This window comes from Molothrus ater, chromosome 6 (genome assembly GCF_012460135.2).
Source record: "Molothrus ater isolate BHLD 08-10-18 breed brown headed cowbird chromosome 6, BPBGC_Mater_1.1, whole genome shotgun sequence".
Lineage (NCBI taxonomy): Eukaryota > Metazoa > Chordata > Aves > Passeriformes > Icteridae > Molothrus > Molothrus ater.
This window is the reverse complement of record NC_050483.2, coordinates 4641630-4665746: the sequence shown is the minus strand read 5'-3', so window position 1 is coordinate 4665746 and position 24117 is coordinate 4641630. Positions and strand designations below refer to the sequence as shown.

The window sequence follows — 24117 nt, the reverse complement described above, 5'->3', positions numbered from 1 at the left end:
AAATCTGTGGCTCTAAAAGACACTTTGAATCTGCAAACCTGACGATTTGTAAAGAGCTGGAAGTACAAACATAAAACTTTTTCCTTCCCGAAAAATAATATCCGATATTGATACGTCGAAATGAATGAAACGAATATAAGCAGCCCGGCGGGGTAACGCAAAGGATTATTTGTTTTAAAAAGTCAAATCTGTTAACTGTTTTAACCAGGAGTGTGAGAGACCACGTGGGTAATGGAGTGAAACAGCTATCGTGACTCGTGATGGATGTTACTACACAGAGGGGCTTGACAAGCGGGAGAAAAATGGAGTGGCTGAGCGATAAGCGGAGCTGAGCGCTGGAGCAGGCTCTGTCCCCGCCGGCACACACCGCGGGCAGCCGCGCCTTGCCCCGCTCTGTCCCGGGCAGCACACACCGCGGGCAGCCGCGCCTTGCCCCGCTCTGTCCCGGGCAGCACACACCGCGGGCAGCCGCGCCTTGCCCCGCTCTGTCCCGGGCAGCACACACCGCGGGCAGCCGGGCTGCAGCCGCGCCTTGCCCCGCTCTGTCCCGGGCAGCACACACCGCGGGCAGCCGCGCCTTGCCCCGCTCTGTCCCGGGCAGCACACACCGCGGGCAGCCGCGCCTTGCCCCGCTCTGTCCCGGGCAGCACACACCGCGGGCAGCCGTGCCTTGCCCCGCTCTGTCCCGGGCAGCACACACCGCGGGCAGCCGGGCTGCAACCTCGCCTTGCCCCGCTCTGTCCCGGGCAGCACACACCGCGGGCAGCCCGGGCCCCTTGCCCCGCTCTGTCCCGGGCAGCACACACCGCGGGCAGCCGCGCCTTGCCCCGCTCTGTCCCGGGCAGCACACACCGCGGGCAGCCGGGCCGCAGCCGCGCCTTGTTCCGCTCCCCGCTCCCCGCCCGGAGCAGCGAGCGCGGCAGGGCTGAGGGGCGGCGGGAGGCGGGCACGGAGCCCCGGCAGCGCTCTCCCGGCAGGACAGGTCCCCTCGGGGCCGAGGAGGTGCTGCAGGCTCCCCCGGGCCGGGCTGTCCCCGCAGCGCAGCTCCCGGCCAGCCCCCGGCCCCTCCGGCGGGCGCGGTGATTGATGCCGGGCACCACCGTTCACAATAAACGCAAGTCTCCCCGCTGATTAATTACACCTAAATTCGCTGGATTTACGCCGTGAATTTATATCATTTTGTTATTAGGAGACGGCATTTTTTCTCTTTTTCCTTTTAAATTTTTTTTTTAACTTCGTGGCAGGTAGAAGCGACCTATAAAAGCCAGAATCCAGTGGGAAGCTTTTGCATATAAAAACAAATTAAGTGACTTCAATCTCGAAGTATGCGTAATATCATTTGTCAGTATCACTGGACACTATTATTCATTAGTGTGTCTGAAGTGCTATTATGCTACTACAATGTCCTGCATATCAGCTCAGGAATTGTTAAACTCTCCTGCAGTTTCCCCATTTGCAATAGCAGTCCGTGCTGGTCTGTGCCAACTACGTTTTGCAATTCCACGAATTCTTCCTGTAATGCTGCTGTAATTAATTCCTCCAGGACCCTGATTTTTATTAGAAGTGCCCGCCCGATGCATTTACAGCAGGAGATTTCCCTTTAACTTTCTTTCCCTTGACAGTTCATTTATAAGAGCCCTCCCCCACAATATCCACTTTTTTTTTTTTTCCCCCTCCTTTGCTTTTTCATAAAGCAATACACTTATTCATCTTGTCACAGCTCTCGGCCACTGTGTTCCGTGCCGCCCTTGGGTGATGGTGTCCGAGACGAGGCGCCCCGGCGCCGCCGCAGCTCTCCCGGTGCCCGCCCGGCCAAACGCGCCCCGCTCCCGGTTCTGCAGCGCCGGCCGCGGCTCCCCGGCGGAGCCCGAGCCTCGCAAAGGAGCCCGGAGCGGCTGTCGGGCAGGCTGGACGTGTTGGGAAGCGCTGGGAGCAGAGCTCCGCTATTCGCGCTAAACCCGGCTCTGTCTGCCCCGTTTGGGGTCTCCTGAGCGGGGAGAGACCCCCGGCCCTCGCCCCGTCCTTGTCCTCCCGCTGCCGGGGGCTGGAGCCGGGGACTGAGTGAGGGAGGAGCAGGTGCCCGGCTCGGTCTGAAGCCCACACCAGCCCGGACGGGCTCTGCCGTGGGCTCCCCAAATCCATTGCACCGCTGCCGGTGGGGTCTGAGCCACCCCGGCAGCGAACGAGGGGAGACATTTCTGTGCTGAGCCACGGAGCTGCGAGGTTCTCATCTCGAAAAAGCCGGAATTGCCGGAGCTTTGGCCAAATCGGCCCTGGGCGGGAGGCAGGTGGGCACCGCCGGGCTTCGCGCCCCTAAAGCCCGGAGATAAGAACGGCCCGGTCCGGGCGCTGCTTGCCCGGGGCCACCGGGCAGTGGCTCGGATTAACACCTCACACCTGACATGTGACAGAGAACAGGACGTCCCTAACGCCATTTACGCCTCGCCGTGGTTTATTATTGACGGTACCGTGAGATGATCTCACGGAACCAACAGCTCCGCTCAAAATCTGGGCTTTGGATGGGGTTTGAATGGGGAGGAGGAAAGCGAGGTCTCCAGGGATTTGACTGAGCTGATTCCAATCTGAATCCTTGGCCCTTCGAGCGGCCACAAAGAAGACACTAAAAATAACTTATTTTCATTACAAAGATGCTTTTAAAGAGAAACGAGAGGAAGGGGGGGGAAACATTTCTACAGCGGGGATTAATGTAAGTTGGAGTGGAATAAAAGGAAGTCAACGCTGAGCAAAAAGGGAACTTAAAAGGAAACCAGTAGTAGATCATATAGAGTTTGTTTTGGCCTGCACTGCAGTATTACCGAGTTCTTGACCTCTGCACAGAAAGAGCTATAATCTGAACCGAGACTCCTCCACTTTTAAAGTCTTTGCAAGTGTGACTCACAGTAAATTTTCAACATCCAGCATGTTTACTACATTAAACAGCGCGAGGTAGAAAAGTTCACATCACCGTTTTGACGGACCCACAAACCCCCGCCTGAGATCTGCGCGGCTTTGTCACCCGTGTCCAGCTCCAGCCACGGGCGCGGCGGGCCGGGCCATAAACACGGAGCAAGCAGTGGCCGGGGCGAGAGATTTCACAGATAGTTTTGCTTCCAGCCTAAGAATTACGACCGTTCTACCATTTCTTTCTTGCCGACTTTGCCGCGGTTCGGGAGAGAGCGCGAGGCGCTTGAGCCCCGAGTGTCCCCGCCCTGCAGACGGGCGGGACCCTCCTGCCCACGGCCCTGCTTCCCGCGGGTCGGGCTGGGGCGGGGGAGCCGGGAGAGTCCCTCGCATCCAGCTGGAGAGATGGCGATGAGGGAGAAGCCAGAGCATCAGGTGGAGGTGACTCCCTCCTCATCCTCTCCCTTTGCTCTCTCCCTCCCCCTCCGCCCGAAGCATCATCCCTCGGGTCTTGCTGGAGGCGGCGGATCCAAAATTGGGATGGCCGTCCCTGCGAGGCGCTGCAAGGCCGAGCGGACCCGCAGCCCTGGCTGGGGTGAGAGGGCGAGGGACCCCAAACCAGTGCTGTTCGGGCGCCCCGAAAGACGCAGAGAGGAGGCGGTGCAGGGAAACAGCGGCCGCCGCATGGCGCCGGGGGCAGAGGCAGCACCACCTCCCATTCCCCACCTCGTCTTCTCCGCCACATCCCCCCCTCTCCACTGCTAAAGGCGGACGGGAGTGCCTGTTGTCCCAGGCAGTGTGGGGACGGACAAACCCCCCATTCCGGGGCTGAGCCCCATCCCCTGAGCTCTCTCGGAGCAGCGGGCGTGGGCAGGGTCGCCAGCCCCGGCGCTCGGATGCGGCCACCGAGAAATCACTTGACAAAGCAGAGCTGTCGAGCTTGACCTGAACTGCGAAAAGCAAAAGAAATCTTCAAGAAGGAGGTGCGGGATAAATATGGTCTTGAAAAAAAAAACCCAAAAATAATCACGATTTTGCCAAATCGAGATTAATGTTTAAGGACAGCGCGGTCGTTTCAGGGCGTTGGCGATGCGGAAAAGGAGTCCCGCCCGTTTCTGTACCTCAACGACTCATCCGCCTTCCTGACCACATTTTCCAGGCGGTTTTGAATGTGTTCAATAAGGGACAAGGAGAGGCCTCGCCGAGCTCAGCCACCTGTGCGGGCCCCGCTGCGGGAGCAGCCTGGGGCTGCCCTCGACGTGGAGCAAGCGCTGCCTCGCTTACACCCCCACGCATCAGTATTGGCTCCTGAGAGGTTTAAAGGCTTAAATCCTTATCTCACTGGAGTAAGCCGTAAACCTCCCAGAGAGCAGGGCAGGATCATGGCTGAGGTCGGGAGGAAATCGGTCCCCGTGGCGCAGCGCTGCCCTCCCGCGCCGGGTGCGGGTCCCCAAGCGCTGGGAGGGAGGTGGCAGCGCTAGGGAGGCGACCTCTGCTCACCCCTGCCCCAGCGGAGGCACATGGAAGAGACAGCTCTCGACGCTATCAGCATTCTCCTATCGGATTCACACCTGCAGGCGCTGCCGCTTCCAGGAGCGGGGCGAGGGCGACCCCCGAGGCCCGGGGGGACTGGGGAAGGGGGTGGCTGCCCCCTTGCGAGGCCCGCTCGGAGCTGCCCTCCCCAAGCCTCCTCCGAACCATATTTATAGATTTCCCTGCGCGGCTCGCAATCTCTGTCACTTCAGCGCAGGAGTTCGCCCCGCCAATTATTCTGCAAGCTAATCTCTCTGGATAGGCTTCTTTCCTTCCTTCATTACCTCATTCCCTCCTTCCCTTGACGTCAACTCACGTTCATTAGCGAAGTGGCTTCTGGAAGTGACAGAATTTTGTTGTCTCACGTCCAGTGTCGATTAATCTGAGGTGATATAAGTGGCCTACAAGAGGAGCCGCTCGCGGCTTCCTTCGCAGAGGCACATATTGTTTTGTGTGCGAGAGTTACTTAGCAACTCCGAGATACGGGACTGGCTCCAAGTTCACAAAAAGTTGAGGAATAAATTTTGGGGAACTTCTTTCACTCACTAAACACGTTGTAAAACTCCAACGCCCAGCCCCCATGTCAGACCGAAAAAAACCAAAAACCAACCGGGAAGGCCGCGCTTGCCACGGGCCCGTCTGTTGGCAAAGAGATCTCGTTGCTGGCAGCAAAGTTCCAGACGCACCTTTCTCCCAGCAAGGAAATCCGATAGGTTTATTGCCCCGATTTCAATAAATAACCTCTCTGCAGGCCAGCTCCCATCACCCCTGGGAGCCATCGGAACGGCTCTGGGCCTGCAAGACGAAACTCTTGGTCGAGCTGAGTTTTAGTCGCCCGCCCCACGCTGTGCCCATGGCTGCTGCTCTCCAGCCAGCACTCCCACACCTTCCCGGCCTCGGGGCTGCAGGCGACTCCTGGAGCCAGGCCGGAGGGGAGGAGTGGGGCTCAGCCGGGCTGCCCCGAGCGCTTCCCCCGCTGCGGTTAAGGGCAAATCCCAAATTCATCAGGCCCAGGGAGTGCGGGGAGCCCGGCTCCCGTTTCCCCGGCTCCAGGCACCTGCAGCGGGGATGCTCTGCCGGAGCCGAGCGGCGCCAAGCCCGGCTGGGGAGGGCGAGCCGGCCGGGAAACCTGCGAGACACAGCGGGGCCGGCCACGGAAGGCGCAGCATCCTTTTTTCCTTTTTTCGTTTTGTGCAGGTTTAGGGATGTCGTTTTGTTTGGGGGCTTTTTGTTGGTTTCTTTGTTTTTGTTGGCTTTCTGCTTGTTTGTTTGTTTGGGGGTTTGGGGCAGTTTTGCCTTGGTATGGTTTGGTTTTTACGTGCGAATCTTCTTTTTTTGGGTTTGGTTTTTAGAGGGGTTTTTTTGGGGGTTTTGTGTTTGGTGGGTTTTTTGTTTTGTTTTGGTTTTGTTTTTTGCTTTTTTTTTTTTTTGGTTGGTTAATTTTGGGGGTTTTTTGTTGGGATTTTTTTAGGGTTTAGGTTTTTTTGTTGGGTTTTGGTTTTTGGTTTGTTTTTTTTTTTTTGAGAAGGGAAGGAATAAATCTGTTTCCTTGCATAAAGGAAAAGCTGTTCGAACGGCATGCGGGGGAGAGAGAGCGCGTCCCGGCAACAACCCGCGCACAAGGAGGAGGGCAAGCCAAGCTCCCTGCCGGCCGAGGTACCTGTTGTAGGGCGTCCGGAGGAGCAGCGCCTGGCTGCCCGTGCAGCTGTCGGTCGGCGTGTGACAGCCGTACACCGGGGGAGGCACCGAGTACTGCTGGTCCCCTGAGGAGAGAGCAGCGCAGAGTTAACCCTTGGGGCTCAACGGGGCTCTCCAGCACCGGGCAGCTCCGGCTCCGTGCCAGAGCTCCTCGGGAGGTAGAAATTACCTAGGGAGGGCTGCTGGCTGATGGGGTCCTCGTGTTTGAAGGAGTGGTTGGTGAACTGAGCGGCGGGGTGGGACGGCGTGTGCCCGTAGCTGGGGGTCCCGTCAAAGGCCACGGTGCTGTAACCTGGCGGAGAGAGCACAGCGGGGTTAGCGGGAGCCTCCGCCGGGTCCCCCGATCCCCCCTGGGGAGGCTGGGGACAGACAAGGACAGGGCCAGGCTCCCGGAGCCCCTCTGTCCCCTGTGCCACATCTCTCTCTGCGGGGAGAGCCGCGCCGAGCCCGCGCCCAGGCGCGGAACGTCGGAAGTCTCGTTCGTGTTTAAAGAGAACAGATCGGTTTCGGTAATAAAAAGGATGTTTTCGTTAATTGTTGCTCGTATTAAAAGTGGAAGATTCCCATCTGCTCGGTGTAGTCATCTGGCGCTTCCAATTTAGAAGTTACCCTTTAATCTTGAGCTTTTTTTATTTTGTTAAGGGCGGCTTTCTGAAGAGTCTGCAATAAAGAGGCGGAATATTACGTGCAAAAATAAAACTCCTCCTTTCAGCGAAAATTGCTCTCCAAAATAACAAACAGCCTATTTTGTTTCCTACACCGAGCAGATTCAGATGGAAAGAGACCACCTCTGCTGACCCCGGGCCGGCACAGAATCGTAAATCAGGTGCTTGGACACCAACTTTCATTAATGACTTGGAGCTGGCTAAACAACTTCAGCTAAAAAAGTAATTACAAAGTAATATTATCTCAGAGGCTTCTCGGCTCATCAGCATTTACTCCGAGAACCAAGCTCCTCCGAGAGCCACTCTTAAAAAAAAAAAAAAAAGAAAACAAACAAAACAAACAAACAAAAAAAAAACCAAAAACCAAAAAAAAAACCAACAAAACCAAGCAAAACAACAAAAGCCCAACCAAAACAAAACAAAAAGTCCGACGCGGGCAGGGGAAAGAAACCAAAGGGACTACGAGCGCTTTCTCCCTCACACTCGTCTCCCTTAACCCGCTTATTCCAGCTCGGGTATCCCTCACGGACCCGTCAGGATGGGGCGTGTGGCTGGAGAGGGATTTTGGGATTTTGTCACTCGAGAGGGAGCACTCGGGGCTGTTTTCGGGCGCCCGTCTCAGCTCCCTTTCGGATGCTCGGCGCTGGGCAGGTCTCTGCTTCACCAACGATCCGCGAGCACAGCGGCTTTCGGAGAGAATGAAATCGAGAAGGCAGCAAAGGGATTCGAATGTTGCTTCTCGGTTTCATTCTCTCCGCTGCCAGGCTGGGTCCAGAGACATTACAGCACTTCATTAACCCGCGCGGTTAATGAGCGGGAGGAACGGAGGGAGCCGCAGCAGGAATAAAAATATTCCAGAAGGCTTTAAAACCTTCACCTTGGCGGCGATTTTAAGTCGGCCCGGAGGCTGCGGGGCTGGCATAGGAGTGGGACTGGCCAGATGTCCCTCACATCGCCCTGACCCCAGGAGCAGAGCTCCTTTCGCCGGGACGCGGGCAGCGCTGACAGCCCGGTACCCAGCGGGCTCCCATCCCACAGCTGCCTCTCGCTCCTTATCTCCTCCCTCAGCCCTCAGGGTAGAGGCTCAACCTTCAACTCCCTTTTCCCCGTTTCCCTCTGTCTCTTTTTTAGCTTTCAGAAAACACTGACACTTTCTACGTTACTTTTGGCCCGCCACAGAGTTTCGGTGACCTTCAAAACTCAGCTCGGAGCAGGACGAGGTTTTGGCCGCATTTTCCGGTGTTGCCTGACCCAAAGCTTCAGGAATGTGATAAGAAAGTTGAGTTCTGAACCGAGCTGCCGATAGTGAGGGCTCTTTAATTAGGGCGTTATCAGAACTAGGCCTGATTAAAATGTGCTGAAAATAATTGAAAGTTGTACATCTGGTGGAGAACGGGGCCCGCTGGAGGCATCCAGTTGTTGGAGGAGCCCAGCTGGATGAAAGAGGCAGGCAAACGAGAAGAGGGAAATTGGGCAGAGGTTTCAAAGCCTTAGCTTCCTACCCCCCACCCCATCCCATCCCAGACTTGGCAGAAATGTCATCACAGAGCCAAGGTAGCGTCTTTCCCACGGTCGGAGGAACCTCTAAAGAAAGAAAAAAAAAGAGTTCAACCTTGAGGAGAGCCAAAGCAAGAACATTTTATCCGTACACAAAATAAAAAGTTAAAAAAAAAAAAAAAAAAGAAAAAAAAGAAAGAAAAAGAAGAAGCAAACACCCTTTGCCGAATTTTTCCTTGCCGTAGGAGCCCTCTCTGTGCGTGCCACCGAACACAGCCGTGGCTGAGCCCCAGGGCTCTGGGCCCGCACAGGTGCGGGTGTGTGCGGTGCCTGCCCGAGGAGAGCCCAGCGTGGGCTCCGTGGGTTGGGCATTAAAGGCTCGGTTTCTCCCCGGGCTGGGTAAACCCGCACGCCAGCATGGAGCGGGCTCACAGCTATTTTTGTCCCTCGCTAACTCGAATTTATCTCCCTCGCCCTCCTCTCCGCTTTCTCGTCCCTACTTCCGCCCAGCGATTATGAATGCCCTGCAAGGTCTAAAATCTTTTCAGCTGTTTTTCGAAACACATCTTTCCCCGTCAGAGTCCCTGTGTCCCGGCGGGCTCCGGGCCGCTCCCCTCCCGTCCCGCAGCTGGGACCCCGCGGGGCACGCAGCAGCTCCGGGGCCTCGGCAGGGCCGAGCCTCTCCCCAGCTCCAGGGATGCTGCCCATTTTCCAGCCGGGATCGGCAGCACGGCCCAGGAACCCCGCTCTGCAGTTTCCTACATCGGAGCCCAGCGCCGGGAGAACCCCGGGGGCAGAGGCCGGGGGTCGAAGGCAGCAGCGCGGTGGCACCGGGACCGCGACCCGGTACTGCCCGGGGCAGGTGTGTGCTGAACAACCCCTCGCTGCAAACATCGCCCGGGCCTCGGCCGCTGCTCTGCCCCTCGCCCTGCAGCCCGAATGGCCCGGGCCCTCCCGGGACGGTGTGTCCCAGCCCCTCTGTGGGTACGCGATTACCCCCGCGGGGCACAGCAACCCCGAGCTGCGGGCTGGGTGCGGGGATCCCCATCCGAAAAGCAGAGAGACCCCGGCCACTCATCCCGCTCGGGCAGGGCCACTCCGGCACTCTCTGCCCGTGCCGGTGCCCCCAGCCTCGGCTGCCCGGCTCCCCTCGGCCGGGCAGCGCGGGGCCAAGCCCGGCACACACCGCCACTCGCTCCGGGGCCAGCTGAACGATGGGGAACGGGACCCGAAAGGTCTCAGGCAAGCTTTTCGCACGCCGGCCCCTTTTCCTTTCTCCCTGGCGTTCGCACCCGCAAATGTTTATACTGCAGGCACTGGAAGAAGAAGGATGAGGTGCTGACCCCGGTGCCACACGCGGGTGAGCATTGCCCGGCCCTTCAACCCTCGGGAGCCTCTCAGGGCGGTGCGAGCACCGGGCACCGCGGGGAGTTACGGTGCAGCCGGTCCTGGCCGCGGAGATGCGGACAAGAAACGACGAGGCACCCCCGCTTGTGCATTCCAGCCCGGGAATACTCAGCCCTCCCGAGGTTAATTCGACAAGGGGCTTGAAAACACAGCGCTTTTCGGATTCAGGAGGAAGTTTGGAGGTTTACCCCCGCCACCACCCCATCATCCCGAGATACGCAGCGGGAATTCTCCCGGGCCACGGGCCCCAGCTCCATCCCAGGACTTGTGCCGTCTCCGGCCCGAACAAACCTTTGCGAAGGCGAGAGGCTGCTCCAAGCCGGGGAGGGGGCCCGGGGGCTCCAGCCCGCCTGGCAGAGCCGCCCGCTGCATCCGCTGCCCCGCAGGAGGGGTGGGGGCCGAGCAACTCCCGGCTCCTAAAGCTCCCGGGAGCGACGTGGCTGCCGCACAGGGAGGGAAGGGAGGCACGGCGGGGCTGGCTCGCCTAAACCCGGCTCGGCTGCCGCGGAGAAACACCGGGCTTGGTGTTTACATCAGGCGCGGCCCTGCGGGGCTGAGCGGGCGCCTCCGGGGGCCGCCCCCCGAGCCCGGGGCGCCCGGCAGCGCGGCCCTTACCCTGGTTGCGGATGGCTTGCTGGCTCTCCAAGCAGTTGGGCAGGTAGGGCCCGTTGGGGAACATCCGAGCCTGGCCCGAGGGCGGCTGGCTGGGCGGCGGGGCGCCGAAGGGCCCGTAGCGGCAAGCGCCGGCCGTGCCCGTGAACTGGCCGGAGAAGTGCACGGTGAAGGCGCTCAGGTACTGCTCCTCGTGCGGGTCCGATCCGTTCCAGCTCGGCTCCTGCTTGATGAAGGAGTGCGGCCCCAGCGAGCCGTAGGAGGCCCCCGGGGGAAAGTCCAGCACGGGCGCCCACTGCGCCGCGCTGCTCACGGGCATGGTGCAGTTGCTGTTGCCCGGCAGGGAGGGCACGGAGGGCAGCAGCGCGTTGAGGTCTCGGACGTCGGAGCCCATCTGCTCGCAGACCTTCTGCCGGCCGCCGGGCAGCCAGTCTCCCCCCGGGCCGCACTTGTTCCAGGACACCTGGCCCCTGCCCGCCAAGCCGGAGGCCGGCTCCGGCTGCAGGCACCAGGCCGGCGAGCTCAGCCCTTTGGGGGAAGTTTGCTCCGCGACGCAGCTCCCCGGGTCCAGCCCTGCGGGAGCCGGCAGCAGCGACAGGGAAAGGTTGTTCTCCAGGATCGCCTCCGGGCTTGCACCCGCTCGCAGCGCGGTGTGCGTGTGTCTGTGTGTGTCTGTCTGTCTGTCTGTACGAATGTCCGCCTGTCCGAGCTAGGGGGGCACAGCCGCCGCGCACGCCTCACCTCGGATGCCTGCTCGCCCTCAACTTTGCAAAGCTCAAATAGAGGCGCTTGCAGGGGAGGAGGAGTCAGCCACGCCGATCCTCCATTCACACAACCTCCGCCGAGGGGCTGCCCACAGCCCGCTCTGCTGAACCCGGCCGGAGCAGACGCGCGGGGGGCGGGGAGGCACGGCAGGGCCGGGGATGGAGGGGGAGAGGAGGCTGTGGGAGAATATATCTCCCCTACACATCACTCCCACCCTTCTCCTGGTGCAAGCGCCACTAAATCTCACCCTAACGTCCCTCCGCTTTAGGAGAGACTGGCGGGAATGTTAGAGGGATCCAGGTGGCCAGTAAGTACGTGCTGGCTGACTTCCCCCGCCAGCTCCGTGCGTGTGCGTGGGGATTCCCGAGGGCGGCGAGCTCGCAGGCCCCGGGGACGGCGCGGAGAAGCCTCCGCCCTTGCAGGAACCTGGGGAAGTGACACGACCCGGGCCGGGCGGACCCCGTTCCTGAGAGGGGAAAGCGTCTTTCCAGGTGCCTCTCCCGCTACGGGAGGAAGCAGCGTCTCCAGGAGCTCCTGCGGGCTGCGAGCCGCCTGCCCGGGCCCTCCCTGTCCCCGGGGCTGGCCGGGCCGGGGCACCGAGGGCTCCTGCGGCCAGAGGAGGGCTGGGCGCCCTTTGCGAGGGCCCCGGGACCCTTGGCGTGTGCCCGGCCCCAGCCCTTGTCCCTGGGACCTGCCTGAGCGCGAGGGGAAGGAAGCAGCTGGGCGGGCGGGGGAGGACAGCAGCGCTGTGAGTAACCTGCTTGTGGGAGATTCACCTGGCGCTGCTCCCGGGAAGGCCCGGAGCCTCTCCTTCCTCTGCAGCCTCCCGGACAGCGGCTCCTCAGCGTTCATCCCGGGGGCGGCGGCCGGAGGGGACACGTTATCCCCGGACGGTCCTTGCTGCCGGGAGACACACGGCCGGGCTCGGGTCGGCCCCGGCAGCGAGGGGTGCCGCGATTGTGGCGGTGCGGGAGCCCAGCCAGCCCGACTGCCCAGGCAGAAAGAGCCCCGCGGGGCGCGGCGGTACCTGCCGCGGGCAGGACGCGCTGTCTCCGAGGGCGAGGAGGGGAATCCTGCGGCCCTCCTGCAGAGCTACCCATGGATAACCAAGATAATCCATCACCCGGGGCTGCGGGGTTCTCGCGGGGTCGCACCGGCCCCGCCGCCCCGTCCCCTGCGCGTTGTCGCCGGCCGCTGTCAGACCACAAAGCGGGGTCACCCCCGCCACCCTCACCCTCCTCTGCGGCGACAGCAGCGACAGAGGCGCCGGGAAGGCTCACCTGCCGCAGGACACGCCGAGCCCCTTGTGTTCCCGGTGATTTCCTGTCCCTCGCGGCATCCAGCGTTATCGCAGGCATCGTCAGCGTCGGAGAGATGTTTTTAAGATTCAAAGGGTAAATGCTACGACAAAAGAAATTGAAATAGGTCGTTATTGGAGCAGCCAAGCATAATTTCATTTTCTCTTAAAAGTAATTAGTCATAACTGTCGGGTTTTGTTATTAATGAAATTATTTTTCTCACAAACTCTTTCAGGTAATTCCCTTTAAAAATCTCTCTTTTGGCGCATACATCTATTTATTACAAAACTCCACGTGTAACATAAGGGCGAAATATTCGTTCGTTATTTTTGCTGATATTAAATATCCTCTAAGTTCACAGGACGTGCCACCTCAGAGCCCACGGCAAACTAAGGCACCCTGGACGGCACTTGTGAATGCGGGGAAATCGCTCTGACCTCGCTGCCCGCGGGCTCCCGCTCTGCCTCCCGCTCTGGCCGCACCGGGGCTCCCGCACACCGCGGTCACCCCTGCCCGGGAGCCGCGGGGAGCTGCGGGACCGGGACAGGGGCTGCTGCTGGCTCGGCTCGTTTCTGTGACGGACCGACACACCAGGTTGGTTGAACTCAGTACCTTAAAGGTCTTTCAGAACCTAAACGATTTTATGATTGATTCTATGATCTCCGGCTCTGCGATGGACACCTGACATATAGGAATGGAAGTCTCTGGCCAGCCTAAGCGCGGAATTTATTTTCCCATAAAAACTTGAGCTCTCTAGGAGCAAACAGAAAATGCGTTTCCCTTGGAGGGCTGTTTTTTGAGCTAGCACAGGGGTTTTCTCTTTTCTTGAAATAACCTAGCTTGATAAATCATCTTGAACTGGAAAAAAAAAATGTTTTCTTGATCGCTTAGCTCTGCATTACACCACCTGGGAGGAAGAACTGCCGAAGTCCTACCAAACCTTCTCCTCTCTCTTTCCAGCAGTGAACAACACGACCCCTTGGCCATTAGCATATCCTTCCTCCCCGCGGCTGCTGGCGAGGCTGGCTGGACCCCGGAGCTGCCGGCTCAGCTCAGCCCGGCTCAGCTCAGCCCGGCTCAGCTCAGCCCAGCCCAGCTCAGCCCAGCCCGGCTCAGCTCAGCCCGGCTCAGCCCTGTGCTGCACCGAGCACCAGCACCTGCGCCCTCCCGGGCCGCCTCAGCCGTGCGGGGCACGGAGCGCGCCCGGGGGCGCCCCGGGGCAGGAAAACCCGGACCCTTCTATCTCGGGATGGGCTGAGGACTTTTGGGAGACGGCCAGCGCCACTTTCCCCAGCTGTTCCCGTCTAGGCAGCGCCAGGGAGAGAGAGAAATCTCCTGCCTCGCTGCACTCCTGCAGCACAGGCCGGGAGCGCTCCCCTCGGGGCCGCCCGGCGTGCTGAGAGGAGCTGCTCCCTCTCTGCCCGCCTCCTCCCCAGAGATCCCGACCCCTATTCCAGACAAACTCCGGCTTGAATCACTCCAGGTCTCGCACACCGGGCCCCCGCGGCCGGGTTTGGGTGCCCAGCTGAAAGCGATGGCACAGGAGATGCCAGCTCAGGGGACAGCACCTCCTTTGTCGCTTTCCAGAACCAGGCGGTCCGGAACATTTTGCCCTGTCCCCTCCAAACGCGGCCCGATCCAAAACTCTGACAGGCTTCATTGCCCGCGGCTCCATAGCCACGGTAATTCCTGATAGCCCTCACTGCTCGATTGTACTCTGCAAGCTTAAACAATAGCCGGAGGAGGATTGTTTTAGCGAGTCCCTCTCGATCCCGAGAAAAACGGGCTCGGGAACCTGCTTCAACCCGAGCACCGCTGCCGCACCTCCCTCCCCAGCCGGCGTTTTCCCTCCGCTCTGCTAACCAGTTAAGGGACCGCTAATTCTTACTAAACTCCTGAACAATCCCCCCGCGTTTCAGAGGTGAGCGAGACTGACTGAAACAGAGATAAATTCCCCAGCCCTTCCCCTCCTGCTCAGGGCGCTCACAGCACGCAGGGGGATCTGTCTCCTTTCACTCGCGGAGCTGATCAGAGTTTGATTATTTAAGCGCCAAGAGCAGCAGAAACAAAGCTGCGAAGCATCTCCAGGAGCGCAGAGGGCACAGGGGCAGGAACTCATCACGGCGGGCCCAATCTCTCATTCTCGCTGCCGAGAGCTGCGAGCACCACGGGAGCCGGCAAGGCGGGACCGGCCTTCCCCGTGCGGGCTGACGTGGGCACTGGAACGCTTTCCAGCTGCCTAGAGGACATTTTGTTTATCCCCTGAGGGTAAAAGAGGTTTTTTTGGTTTGTGTTTTTTTTGATGGACGGAGAAGCAAGGATGCGCTGACGGGAGCGGGGCGCTGCGGTACCCCCGCGGCGGGGACCCCTCCGGTGGCTGCGGGGATGATGGCGAGCATCCCCCGCGGGGTCCTGGACATCTCCCAGCACGGCCCCGGCTCTTCCCCCGCTCCGCCGGGGCAGCCTCGGCGAGCGGCGGGCCGGGCCCGGCCGGCGGGGCTCGGGCCATTATTGTACCGTAAATCTTGGAAACGCTGGAACTAATTACGGAGAGGATATGTCTCAATTTGTTCCGCATTAGTGCCGCGCCGGGACGCAGGCACCGAGCACGGGAAATTGATGGGCCCGGCCCGGCCCGGCCCCGGCGGGACTGGCGGCCCTGACCCCGCGTTCAACCCGGGGGCGGCCCCGCTCCGCCTCTCCCGCACCTGCGGGGCCCGGCCCGCACCCCCTCGCTGCCCGCGGCCGAGGCTGCGGCCGGGAGCACCACGCGGGCTCCGGGAAATTTATTAGCGTGCTGCTAGGACGGGGCTCGGTATAAATCAGCGAGCTGTATAGGGCCATAAAGCATCCCCGAGCGTCCCGCCCTCGCCGGGGTTCTGGTGAAGAGGAGTTCATGGAAAGCTGGGTATCGGTAACATCTTTTAGATGTGGAGTATGTGACGTTTTAAAAGTCTTAGGTATCAATATACAATTAATCTATCAATATACAATTAGATACATAATCAGGGATGTACTTATGGAGCAGCTATATAAATATATATATAATATATAAATATACATATATATAAATAATAAAACTATTACATAGAAATTTTATAGGTATTTTGTACTTACACACAAAAGAAATTTTTAGGGATAAAAACTCTTAGGTAATATGCTCAGTTCTTGGCATTACTGCTAATGGCTTTGAAAGTAATAAAAGTATTATATCGGCAGGAGAAAACAAAAATATTCTAAAATGCAGCATATTACAAATGGTGTCTGGGTACTGAGACTTAAGGAATTAATTCCTCCCAGGTTGGAGCATGCAGATCCCACTGTAAAGGCACACTGAACTCTAAATGCAATGATATACAAACACATCAGTAACAATACCCGGCATGGACACCAGTTCAAAGAATTCTTTGAGCCACCTGGGACACCATCTTTGAGCACAGGTACATACTGGAAATGTAAACCAAACACTACACATTCAGAAGAATTAGAAAGGCTCCAGCTGCAGTGGACAAACACTGCAGTGTCCTCTGTACCTCACAGGTAAGGAAAGACACCCACAGCCTCAGGTCTGTGGGGTATTGCAGCACAGGGACAGAAGATAAATTGTCCTTTCCCAGTTTCTTCACAGACTGGCCATGAACACCTTATCCTAAACACTACCCATCCATGCCTTTTATCTATCAACTTCATTCTTTAACAAACACACTAACAATACAAAGCCCAAACCCCCCTTTGTTCTGGCAAAGCCCTTTTGCAGCCCCGTGCAGAGATCAGTTCTTCCTCAGTGGGAAACAAGAGGGCTCCAGCAGCTGCTCTGTCTTAGCTGAGGGTCTAAACCCCTTTTCACTGGGTTTTGTTCACTGTACACACCTCAGAGGAAGGAATTCATCCTTGTAAGCCCCTGACTGAAAGTGCTGCAGGGCAAGTGTTCCCACTGAAACCAGTGCCACAGGATGTCAGCTCTCCATGACTTGTACCACACAGTGGGGAAGGCCAAGCATGTCCCCTGCCTGAGGATGTTTGGTGAGTGCAGAAGACAAGGAGTGGGGACAATGTGCCAAAGCTTAAGCAGAGGAGAACCAAAAGCCCCTGGGTTCTGTTCAACACTTTCCCAGAGAAGTGGAAGAGGTGCCAGCAGTTTTGCCAGAACAATGGGGGACCTCCAGCAGCATTTGTGGAGTGCTTGGAGACCTTGTGTAAGCAGAGAAAGGCAGATGGTTGCATTTTGCAGCACAGCCCTGCGTGATGTGTCAGTGATGTGACCTGTGAGGGGGTGGCAGGGCTGGAGAGCTGTTGCAACACGGCAAGTCCCTCCTCCCAGGCCAGCAGCACAGCCCAGCCAACACCCACAGCTCCTTCACAGCCTGGGCAGACATTCCTCTGCCCCCAGCCCCCCAGCACAGCCCTGGGCTTCCTTAGAAACAGAGCAAACCCAGTCCTTTGTAACCACAACTCCATGAAGGTTTGTGTGTCCCTCTCTCCCTGGACTGCACCTACTGATATGTGTGGATTGCAGCAACAATCCACAGAGAAGCTCATTTTACTCATCTGGGTGGCTGGAAAGAACAGGCAGCAAAAATGTACCCTCAACTGAAACAAGAGTTTTTCCCCAGTTCTTAATTCCAAGGCTTCCCACTCAATGTGGCTTTTGGTCAAACCTAAAGGTTTACAGGCAAACTCTCCCTTGTGTGGGTGGGGGATATCTGGTCTGGACATGAGTGTGAAAAGTCCATGGCTTCAGGGAATCAACCCAAGAGAGAGCTGCTGCAAGCAGGGACAGAAGCCTCAGTACCTGACACAGTTCAGAGCTGCTGCAAGCAGGGACAGAAGCCTCAGTACCTGACACAGTTCAGATGGGCTGTAGCTATCATTGTTTTCAGATTTGTGACTGTCGCTGCCCGGCTGCAGCCTCTGCTGCCCCCACTGTCCCACAAAGCTCATGCTGAGATGGGCTGTGCAGGGACAGCTACAGACAAAGCTGCAGGGAGAGGTGGGGGAAGAAAGGAGAGTAGGGAGGGAACCCACGTGTTGAACTTGCCTCAGAAGTCAAATTTCTTCTTCATGAGAAGGACATTCCTTCCCCTTCAGATTTTATGTCTGTTTGAGCGCACTAAATTCATCTGAGTACTGCTATGACACAGGAATTAAAAGCACCGAGGGTTTGCTGTAGCTGTTGAGTCAGGGTGCAGACTGATCAAATCTACCTCTTGTTTTTCTTCCTATTACATGAAAGCAGAGTTCAGTAAAGTTCACATCGGAACCAAGACCTGCTTTGTGATGCCTTGACAAACCTTTCCTGATATATTTATCACATATTAGTCAGAAAGAAAGAAGCACAAAGGAACCCTGTCAGCTTGTTATTTATGTTTTTTAAATGAAATAGTGAAAGGAATGAGCAAGTAAGTGTGATTCCTTTCTCTAGATTGCACTATCATAGATTAATAGCTCTATGAACAGATTTGCAAGTAGCACCATCATGTTTGTCAAGATATTAAGAAGTTTATGAGCAGTTGCTTAGGAAAAACAAGATAAAGCCTATGGAAATCTGATACTGGTCAATGGTGCATTTATTCAAAACATAATACTCACTTCAAGTCCCCATAAATCCTTTGCAAATGAAACTTCCATTGTGATCACTGTTCCAGATCTAAATGATTTATTTTTGTTCCTTTTGTAGACATTAGATAGATCTCAGAATGTACAAGTTATGTACCTACTGATATGGAGTTAATCATGCACCCATGAGATAACAAGTATTAAATTCAAATAAGAAGATATTTCAAGGAAGGACTATCTTCACAATAAATTTGCTTTTATTTATTTGTGGATGAACTTGCATGAAAAATCTCACATTTCTGTAGGATTTGTTTCAAAATTCAGGGCTTCCACAGTTCAGAACTCTGAAAGTTCCTGGGAGCAAAGTAGACATTGGATTGTGTGCAGTTTCTAAATTGAGTTCTTAGCAATATTTAGAATCATAGAATGCTTTGGGTTGGAAATGGCCACAAAGGTCATCTCATTCCAAACCTCCTGGCATGGGCAGGGACACCTCCCAGTCCATGAGGTTGCTCCAAGCCCCTGGCCTTGAACTCTTCCTGGAATGGGGCAGCCACAGCTTCTCTGGGCAATGTGTGCCAGGGCCTCAGCACCTCACAGCAAAGAATTTCTTCCTAATAACCAATCTAACTCTGCCCTCTGTCAGTGTGAAGCTGTTTCCATGTCCTGCTCCTCCTGTCCTTGTGAAAGTCCCTCTCCAGCTCTCTCCTAACTGGAAAGCTGCTGGAAGGTTCCCCAGAGCCTTCTCCTCTCCAGGCTGCACAACCCCAATTCTCAGCCCAGTTCTCAGTGCTCCAGCCCCCTGAGCCCCTCATGGCCTCCCTGCACTCAGTGCAGCAGCTCTGTGCCCTTTTACTGCTGGGGAGCCCAGGGCTGGATGCAGAGCTCCAGCTGGGATCTCCAGAGCAGAGCAGAGGGGCAGGATCCCCTCCCTGCCCTGCTGGGCACATTTGGCTCTCTGGGCTGTCAGTGCTCACTGCCAGGTCCTGCTGAGCTTCCAACACCCCCATCCCTTCTCCTCAGGGCTGTTCTCCATCCATCCTCAGCCCAGGCTGTGTTTGTGCTGGGATTGCCCCAGCCCAGGTGCAGGACCTTGCTCTTGGCCCTGCTGAACCCCATGAGGTTCTCCTGAGCCTCTCCAGGCTGTCAGTGTCCCTCTGGATGGATCCCTGCCCTCCAGGGGCTGCACACACAGCGTGGTGCTGGCAAACCTGCTGAGGGTGCCCTCCATCCCACTGTCCAGGTCACTGTTCCCAGTTTAATCTCAGTTTCACCCTGACAGCAGCAGCCTGTGCAGTTTCTATGTGCTTTTGAGGAAATGGGTCCTATTGCTCTGAGAAACTGCCTGAAAACAAGGAATGTACTGAAAGGCCAAGCACAAGAGACCTACCAGGAAAGCAGCCTGTAAACCCATTTTTGTGACTTCATGATCTGAGCTCCCCAGTTTCTAGAAGCCATGTGGTCTTCACTGCCTCTGGGTTTTTGAATGCTGCTTTCCTAAATGCTCAAACCCAAATGGACTCTCAGTTATAAACCTACTCTCAGAACCTCTGGGCAGAAGTCAAAATAAGTTCAGCAAATTGGTTGGATATCAGCTACAAGCACACTTAATTTTTCATCTGATAAACTTTTCTCTGAGGAACTCCTGGAGTCAGCTTTAGCCAGACACCAGATCTATAATGAAATCATTCTATGATTGGGTAACGCGAACACCCCACAACAGCTACATCAGCTTTATTATGGAATGAAAGTTCTTGAATCAGTTGGATAAGTTCTCTGGCCAAATACAGATTTCAGAGTATTTAACACTTGCAACATGCTCCACTCCAACACTGTATATCAGTAATATTAATGCAGATATTGGAAAGGTTTGGGCTCAGAGTTCTGAGGACATACACAAAGGCGTTTGCAATTGTCACCTAATGCATCTTCAGAGCTCCTGCCACTTTGGACAGCTCAATCCAACCCTGAAGTCTCCTGCCCTTAGCATCGAAGAATCAAGCCCACAACCTCAGAGGAGGTAGATTTTCTTCAAGATCTGTAATTTTATTTATCAAGCCTAACTGAAAGAGAAGCCAGAGGCCAGACAGAACTCAGGAGATGCTCTGGGCTGCCCAGCAAATCCCAGGAACCTCAAACACAGTTAAAAGAGGGGAGCACTATCCACTCCTGGGTGCCACGTTGTGAGGTGACTAAGAGCTGTGCATTGTGAGGCTCTGAGCAGCCTTGTACAACTTTTCCCAAATCACACAAGTCCCCTGGGAAACCTCAGTAATCAAACAAGATCTCGTGGTCAGGAAGCTTTTCTTCATCCAGCCGATTTTATTTCCCCTTCATCATTCCATCTATTACTCACTACATCCTCCTGCCAAACTCTACATAATTCTTCTGTCTGTCTCTCTCATGCTTCCATGTTTCATTTACATGTAGACCACTAAATTCTTTCATCCAAGCTTTTCCTACCCCTTATTCAGGCAGCACATATTTAGTCCTTCCCATTTTTCCAGCACCTCTGCTGAATAGAACCACTCCAAATTGAACAGATATTCTACAAACAATGACATTTGGCAGTCTCTAAATGTAGAGACAACCCAATGATTAAATCACCTTGAACAACTGAGTGAGAGTTCAAAGCCATAAAATTGTCAAATCAGGACAGGGAACTTTGGACGACACTGAAAGATCAACTTCACAGGAAGCCCTCAAATAATGATATATTAAAAATAACCTCAAGTTTGCTTTACAGTCCTTGTCTCAAGGAATATGTTGTTAGGTACATATCTGCAGTGATTTTTATTGTACAAAATATTTTAGAAGTGCTCTGCCACTGTGACATCAGGCAGATACTGGGAAGTGCATACTACCCTTACAGTCTTACAATATATTCTTGAGCTACAACATAATTATTGTTCCAAGATATATACTGCAGTCCATGTAAAGGCAACTTTTTACACTATTAAATCACTCACTGTTGAGCAACACATGCTTCAGATGTTAGAACAGCACTGTGCTACAGCTACAATAATTTGCTCCTATCATCATATCCTGCTCAAAGATGCAGCTTCCACAGCCTTTCCCTGCTAGAATGTGGGTTTCAGCCATAAACAAGGCAAGATCATTCCACAAAGCAAATCATGCTCCATCTACATAACTTAAAATTTTATAAGCTTAGTTTGAAAGACTTCAAGTTTAGTCATCTGAAGATGATGACTATAGTAATTTATCTCTTTGAAACCTGAGAGCACTATACATTTGGAATTGGGTTTATATCCAGTTAGCAAGTATGATCACCTAGACAGACATCCATTTATGAGCTTTCTGATGAGACAGGGATCATGGGGTGTGTTTGTGGAAGGTCCATTTGGCATTACTGAAAGTTTCACCATGCCCAGGGGAAGGGTGATGGCTGCAGAAACAACATAGCTACTATGTGATCTGTGGGAGCTCCCAACACCTGAGCAACTTTCAAAATGAAAAGGGCAACTGGCAGATTTAAAGGATCAATGACACCCAACAGGAGGAGACATCCCAGTGAAGACTTGCATCTGCCTGCTAAGCCTGGACCTCTGTGGAGCACAAATGGCACAAAATAGGCACTTCCCAAGCCAAGCCCAAACATTTTTAGTAGAATTCTATTTTTGCAGGATGGTTTCTGTCTTCCCATAAAGCTACTCTTTACCTCTTTCCTCAGCTTCTGTGCTTGTTTTCCTCCCCACAAATGTATTCCAGTCATAAAAAAGAAGGATGCACACCATTCCAGTCTTTGCCAGGGAACTCAAAGGAGCTACATAGCACAGAACACATGCCATCCTTTTTATTCCAAAGCAACAAGGTGGTCTGATTCCCTAGCATCTATTTACCAGGAAAAAAGGGGGTGAAGAGAGCCTTAGCCCTGCTGCCCTCACCATGGGCTGCTGCAGCACATGGCTCTGCCTCACCTTCTGCAGGACTCTTGGCTGTTCTCCGACTTCTCCCCCTGTGAACTGGGGTCACGTTCTCTCCTGACTGCAGCCAGAAAAAAAAAAATAGATGGCACAAGGTATGCAAGGTATCAGGCCCATGACTGCTGACAAATCTCTAAGTATTTCTGTGGATTATGTTGGAAGCATATTCCTGGAGATACTGTTCGTGTTTATAAAGTCTTCTGGGGTGAACATTGCTCAATGGAAAAGCAGCGCAGAAATTTAACAAAAGCTACGCTGCAAAAGGCAAAAAAGTAATTCTCCCACAGGAACTGAAAGGCATTTCATACATGTCCAATGAGACATTAAAAATAATTATGTGGAAGAGTAATAGCTCCCTTGGTTGTTTTAATATATTTTTGTCTACAAACAAGAAACGCTCTCTAAACTGCTGCCTTGGCTTGGCTTGAAAGGTCTCTCAAACAAAAGCCCTTCAAGTGACCCTTAGATTATTAAAGCTCAGTAACAATGAATGTGGATCTCAGTTCAAACAAAGACTGTAAAAATAAAAAGACAGCAGTTTTGGTCTTGGAAATGTGTGTGCCTCAGTAAACTGCAAACACGTAGGATGTATTTTTGATCAATAGTCATCCCTCCACTGAACAAACCCGAAACCTTTTGTTTAAAGATTTCAACACTGGGCTTCTCTTAAACAGTAACTACAAATAGTCTCACTTCTAGTGCAAATGGAAAGGTTGGATTCCATGTCTGAATATAAACTTCCCAGAACTCATTCAGAGAGCACTTCAGATCAACAAGGATTTTTTTTTGCTCTACTGTTAATGATTTTTTTTCCTCCAAACTTGCTGAAATGTCATTAGGATCATCAGAAACATTTGTGGCGAACAAAAATGCCAGCAGCACCAAATTACAAAGCTTGAACACTTTGATCTGTGTCTCCCATGAGAGAGATACAAAGGTTGAGATGTTCAATGACAGACATTAATGTCAAATGCTAAAGCAGGAAAAGCAAACACAGCAGTGGAGAGAGATATACAGGCCCTACAGAATATCTTGTTTTGAAAGTCATATGTCATTTAAATGGCCTTTATAACTGAAGAAGTTAATTAAAAATATATTTTTGTGTAGTTTTCTGGCAGAACATGCACAGCTGCCAGTTGATGGAGTCAGTTTTGCCCTCACCAGCTGGAGGGTTTATGTATCCCTTCATTCTGTGAGCACCAATGGCTGTGCACAACACTCCCTCCAAGCACAGGCCAAAGAGGATCTTGTCGAAGCACGTGGGGCAAAACATCAAAATCACCTCAGTTTCATCTTCTTTGCATCTACCAAACTTGCTTTTGCAGCCAGCAGAACAGAAGTAGGGATTGTAGCTATAGCTGGGAGCAGGGGACAATCTCCCTGAAGGACAGTGGTCCCCTGTGCAGCCCACCAGGAGCTTCCCAGCCCCTCACCAGTTGCTCTGCTCTCCTTCCATGTCTGCCCTGCTCTTCATCCCCTCAGTACAGACCTTCTTTCTGCTCTGTTTCCTCCAGAAGCAGCAGCCAAGCTCTCTCCTATCGCTGTGGCTCACCCACTGTTATTGGGAGTTCCATTTGATAGTATCAACACAGGGACATCCAGCAGGCACAAGTGCTTAGCCAGGACTTAGCTGGGGACACCAGGACATACCAAAACTCTCTGATTTCACTGTGGAAGTTCAGCACCACTGGGAGAAACTGTAGAGCTGAGCAGGTGGATAAAAATACAACACATTTTCCCCAAGCCAACACCCTCTATACGTTAACAAGGGCACCTGATGGATGTGTAGAAATGATTCCATGGCCAAGCTTTGTCTCTTCTTTGTCAAATCTCAGAACAGAAAATGCAAATGGGCTTGATATTTGTAATAGAGAAAATCCAATCAGAGCTGTGTGGTTTTTAACAGCTTGTAAGCCCTAAGATCACTTCTCTGCACAGGGATACTTAATGACTGGAACTGGATTAGAAACCCTTGCTGACCACAGCTTTCTGTGCAGCCCATTTCTATTGAGAGCACTAAATTAGCTACCTTTGTGCTGTGCCTGATTCCTGCCCAGGGGGCTAGGGACATGTTTGTTCTGCATAACCATGGCAACAAAGTTGGCAATTAGCATCAAGTTTGGCTATTCCCCTGAGCAGGATCTACCCTGAGAACTTCATTTACCAGGCACCAAGCAGCCAGCAGTGTCACAATGATGCATTTAATACAGCCAAGACTGGATTTGAGTACAGTAATACTGA

General features: G+C 54.4%; 1 protein-coding gene across 4 annotated transcripts in view; it reads right to left on the bottom strand.

Moving 5' to 3' along the window:
* WT1 (WT1 transcription factor) overlaps positions 1-10707 on the bottom strand; it is a 34225-nt gene extending 23518 nt beyond the window's left edge. For all 4 annotated transcript variants that reach the window (XM_054515296.1, XM_054515297.1, XM_036384516.2 and 1 more), the window contains exons 1-3: positions 10317-10707; positions 6302-6424; positions 6095-6197 (exon numbers count right to left, since the gene is read on the bottom strand). In XM_054515296.1, the coding sequence (XP_054371271.1) occupies positions 6095-6197; positions 6302-6424; positions 10317-10707 (617 nt within the window). The remainder of the gene's footprint in view (positions 1-6094; positions 6198-6301; positions 6425-10316) is intronic.
* Between the last annotated feature and the right edge of the window lie 13410 nt (positions 10708-24117).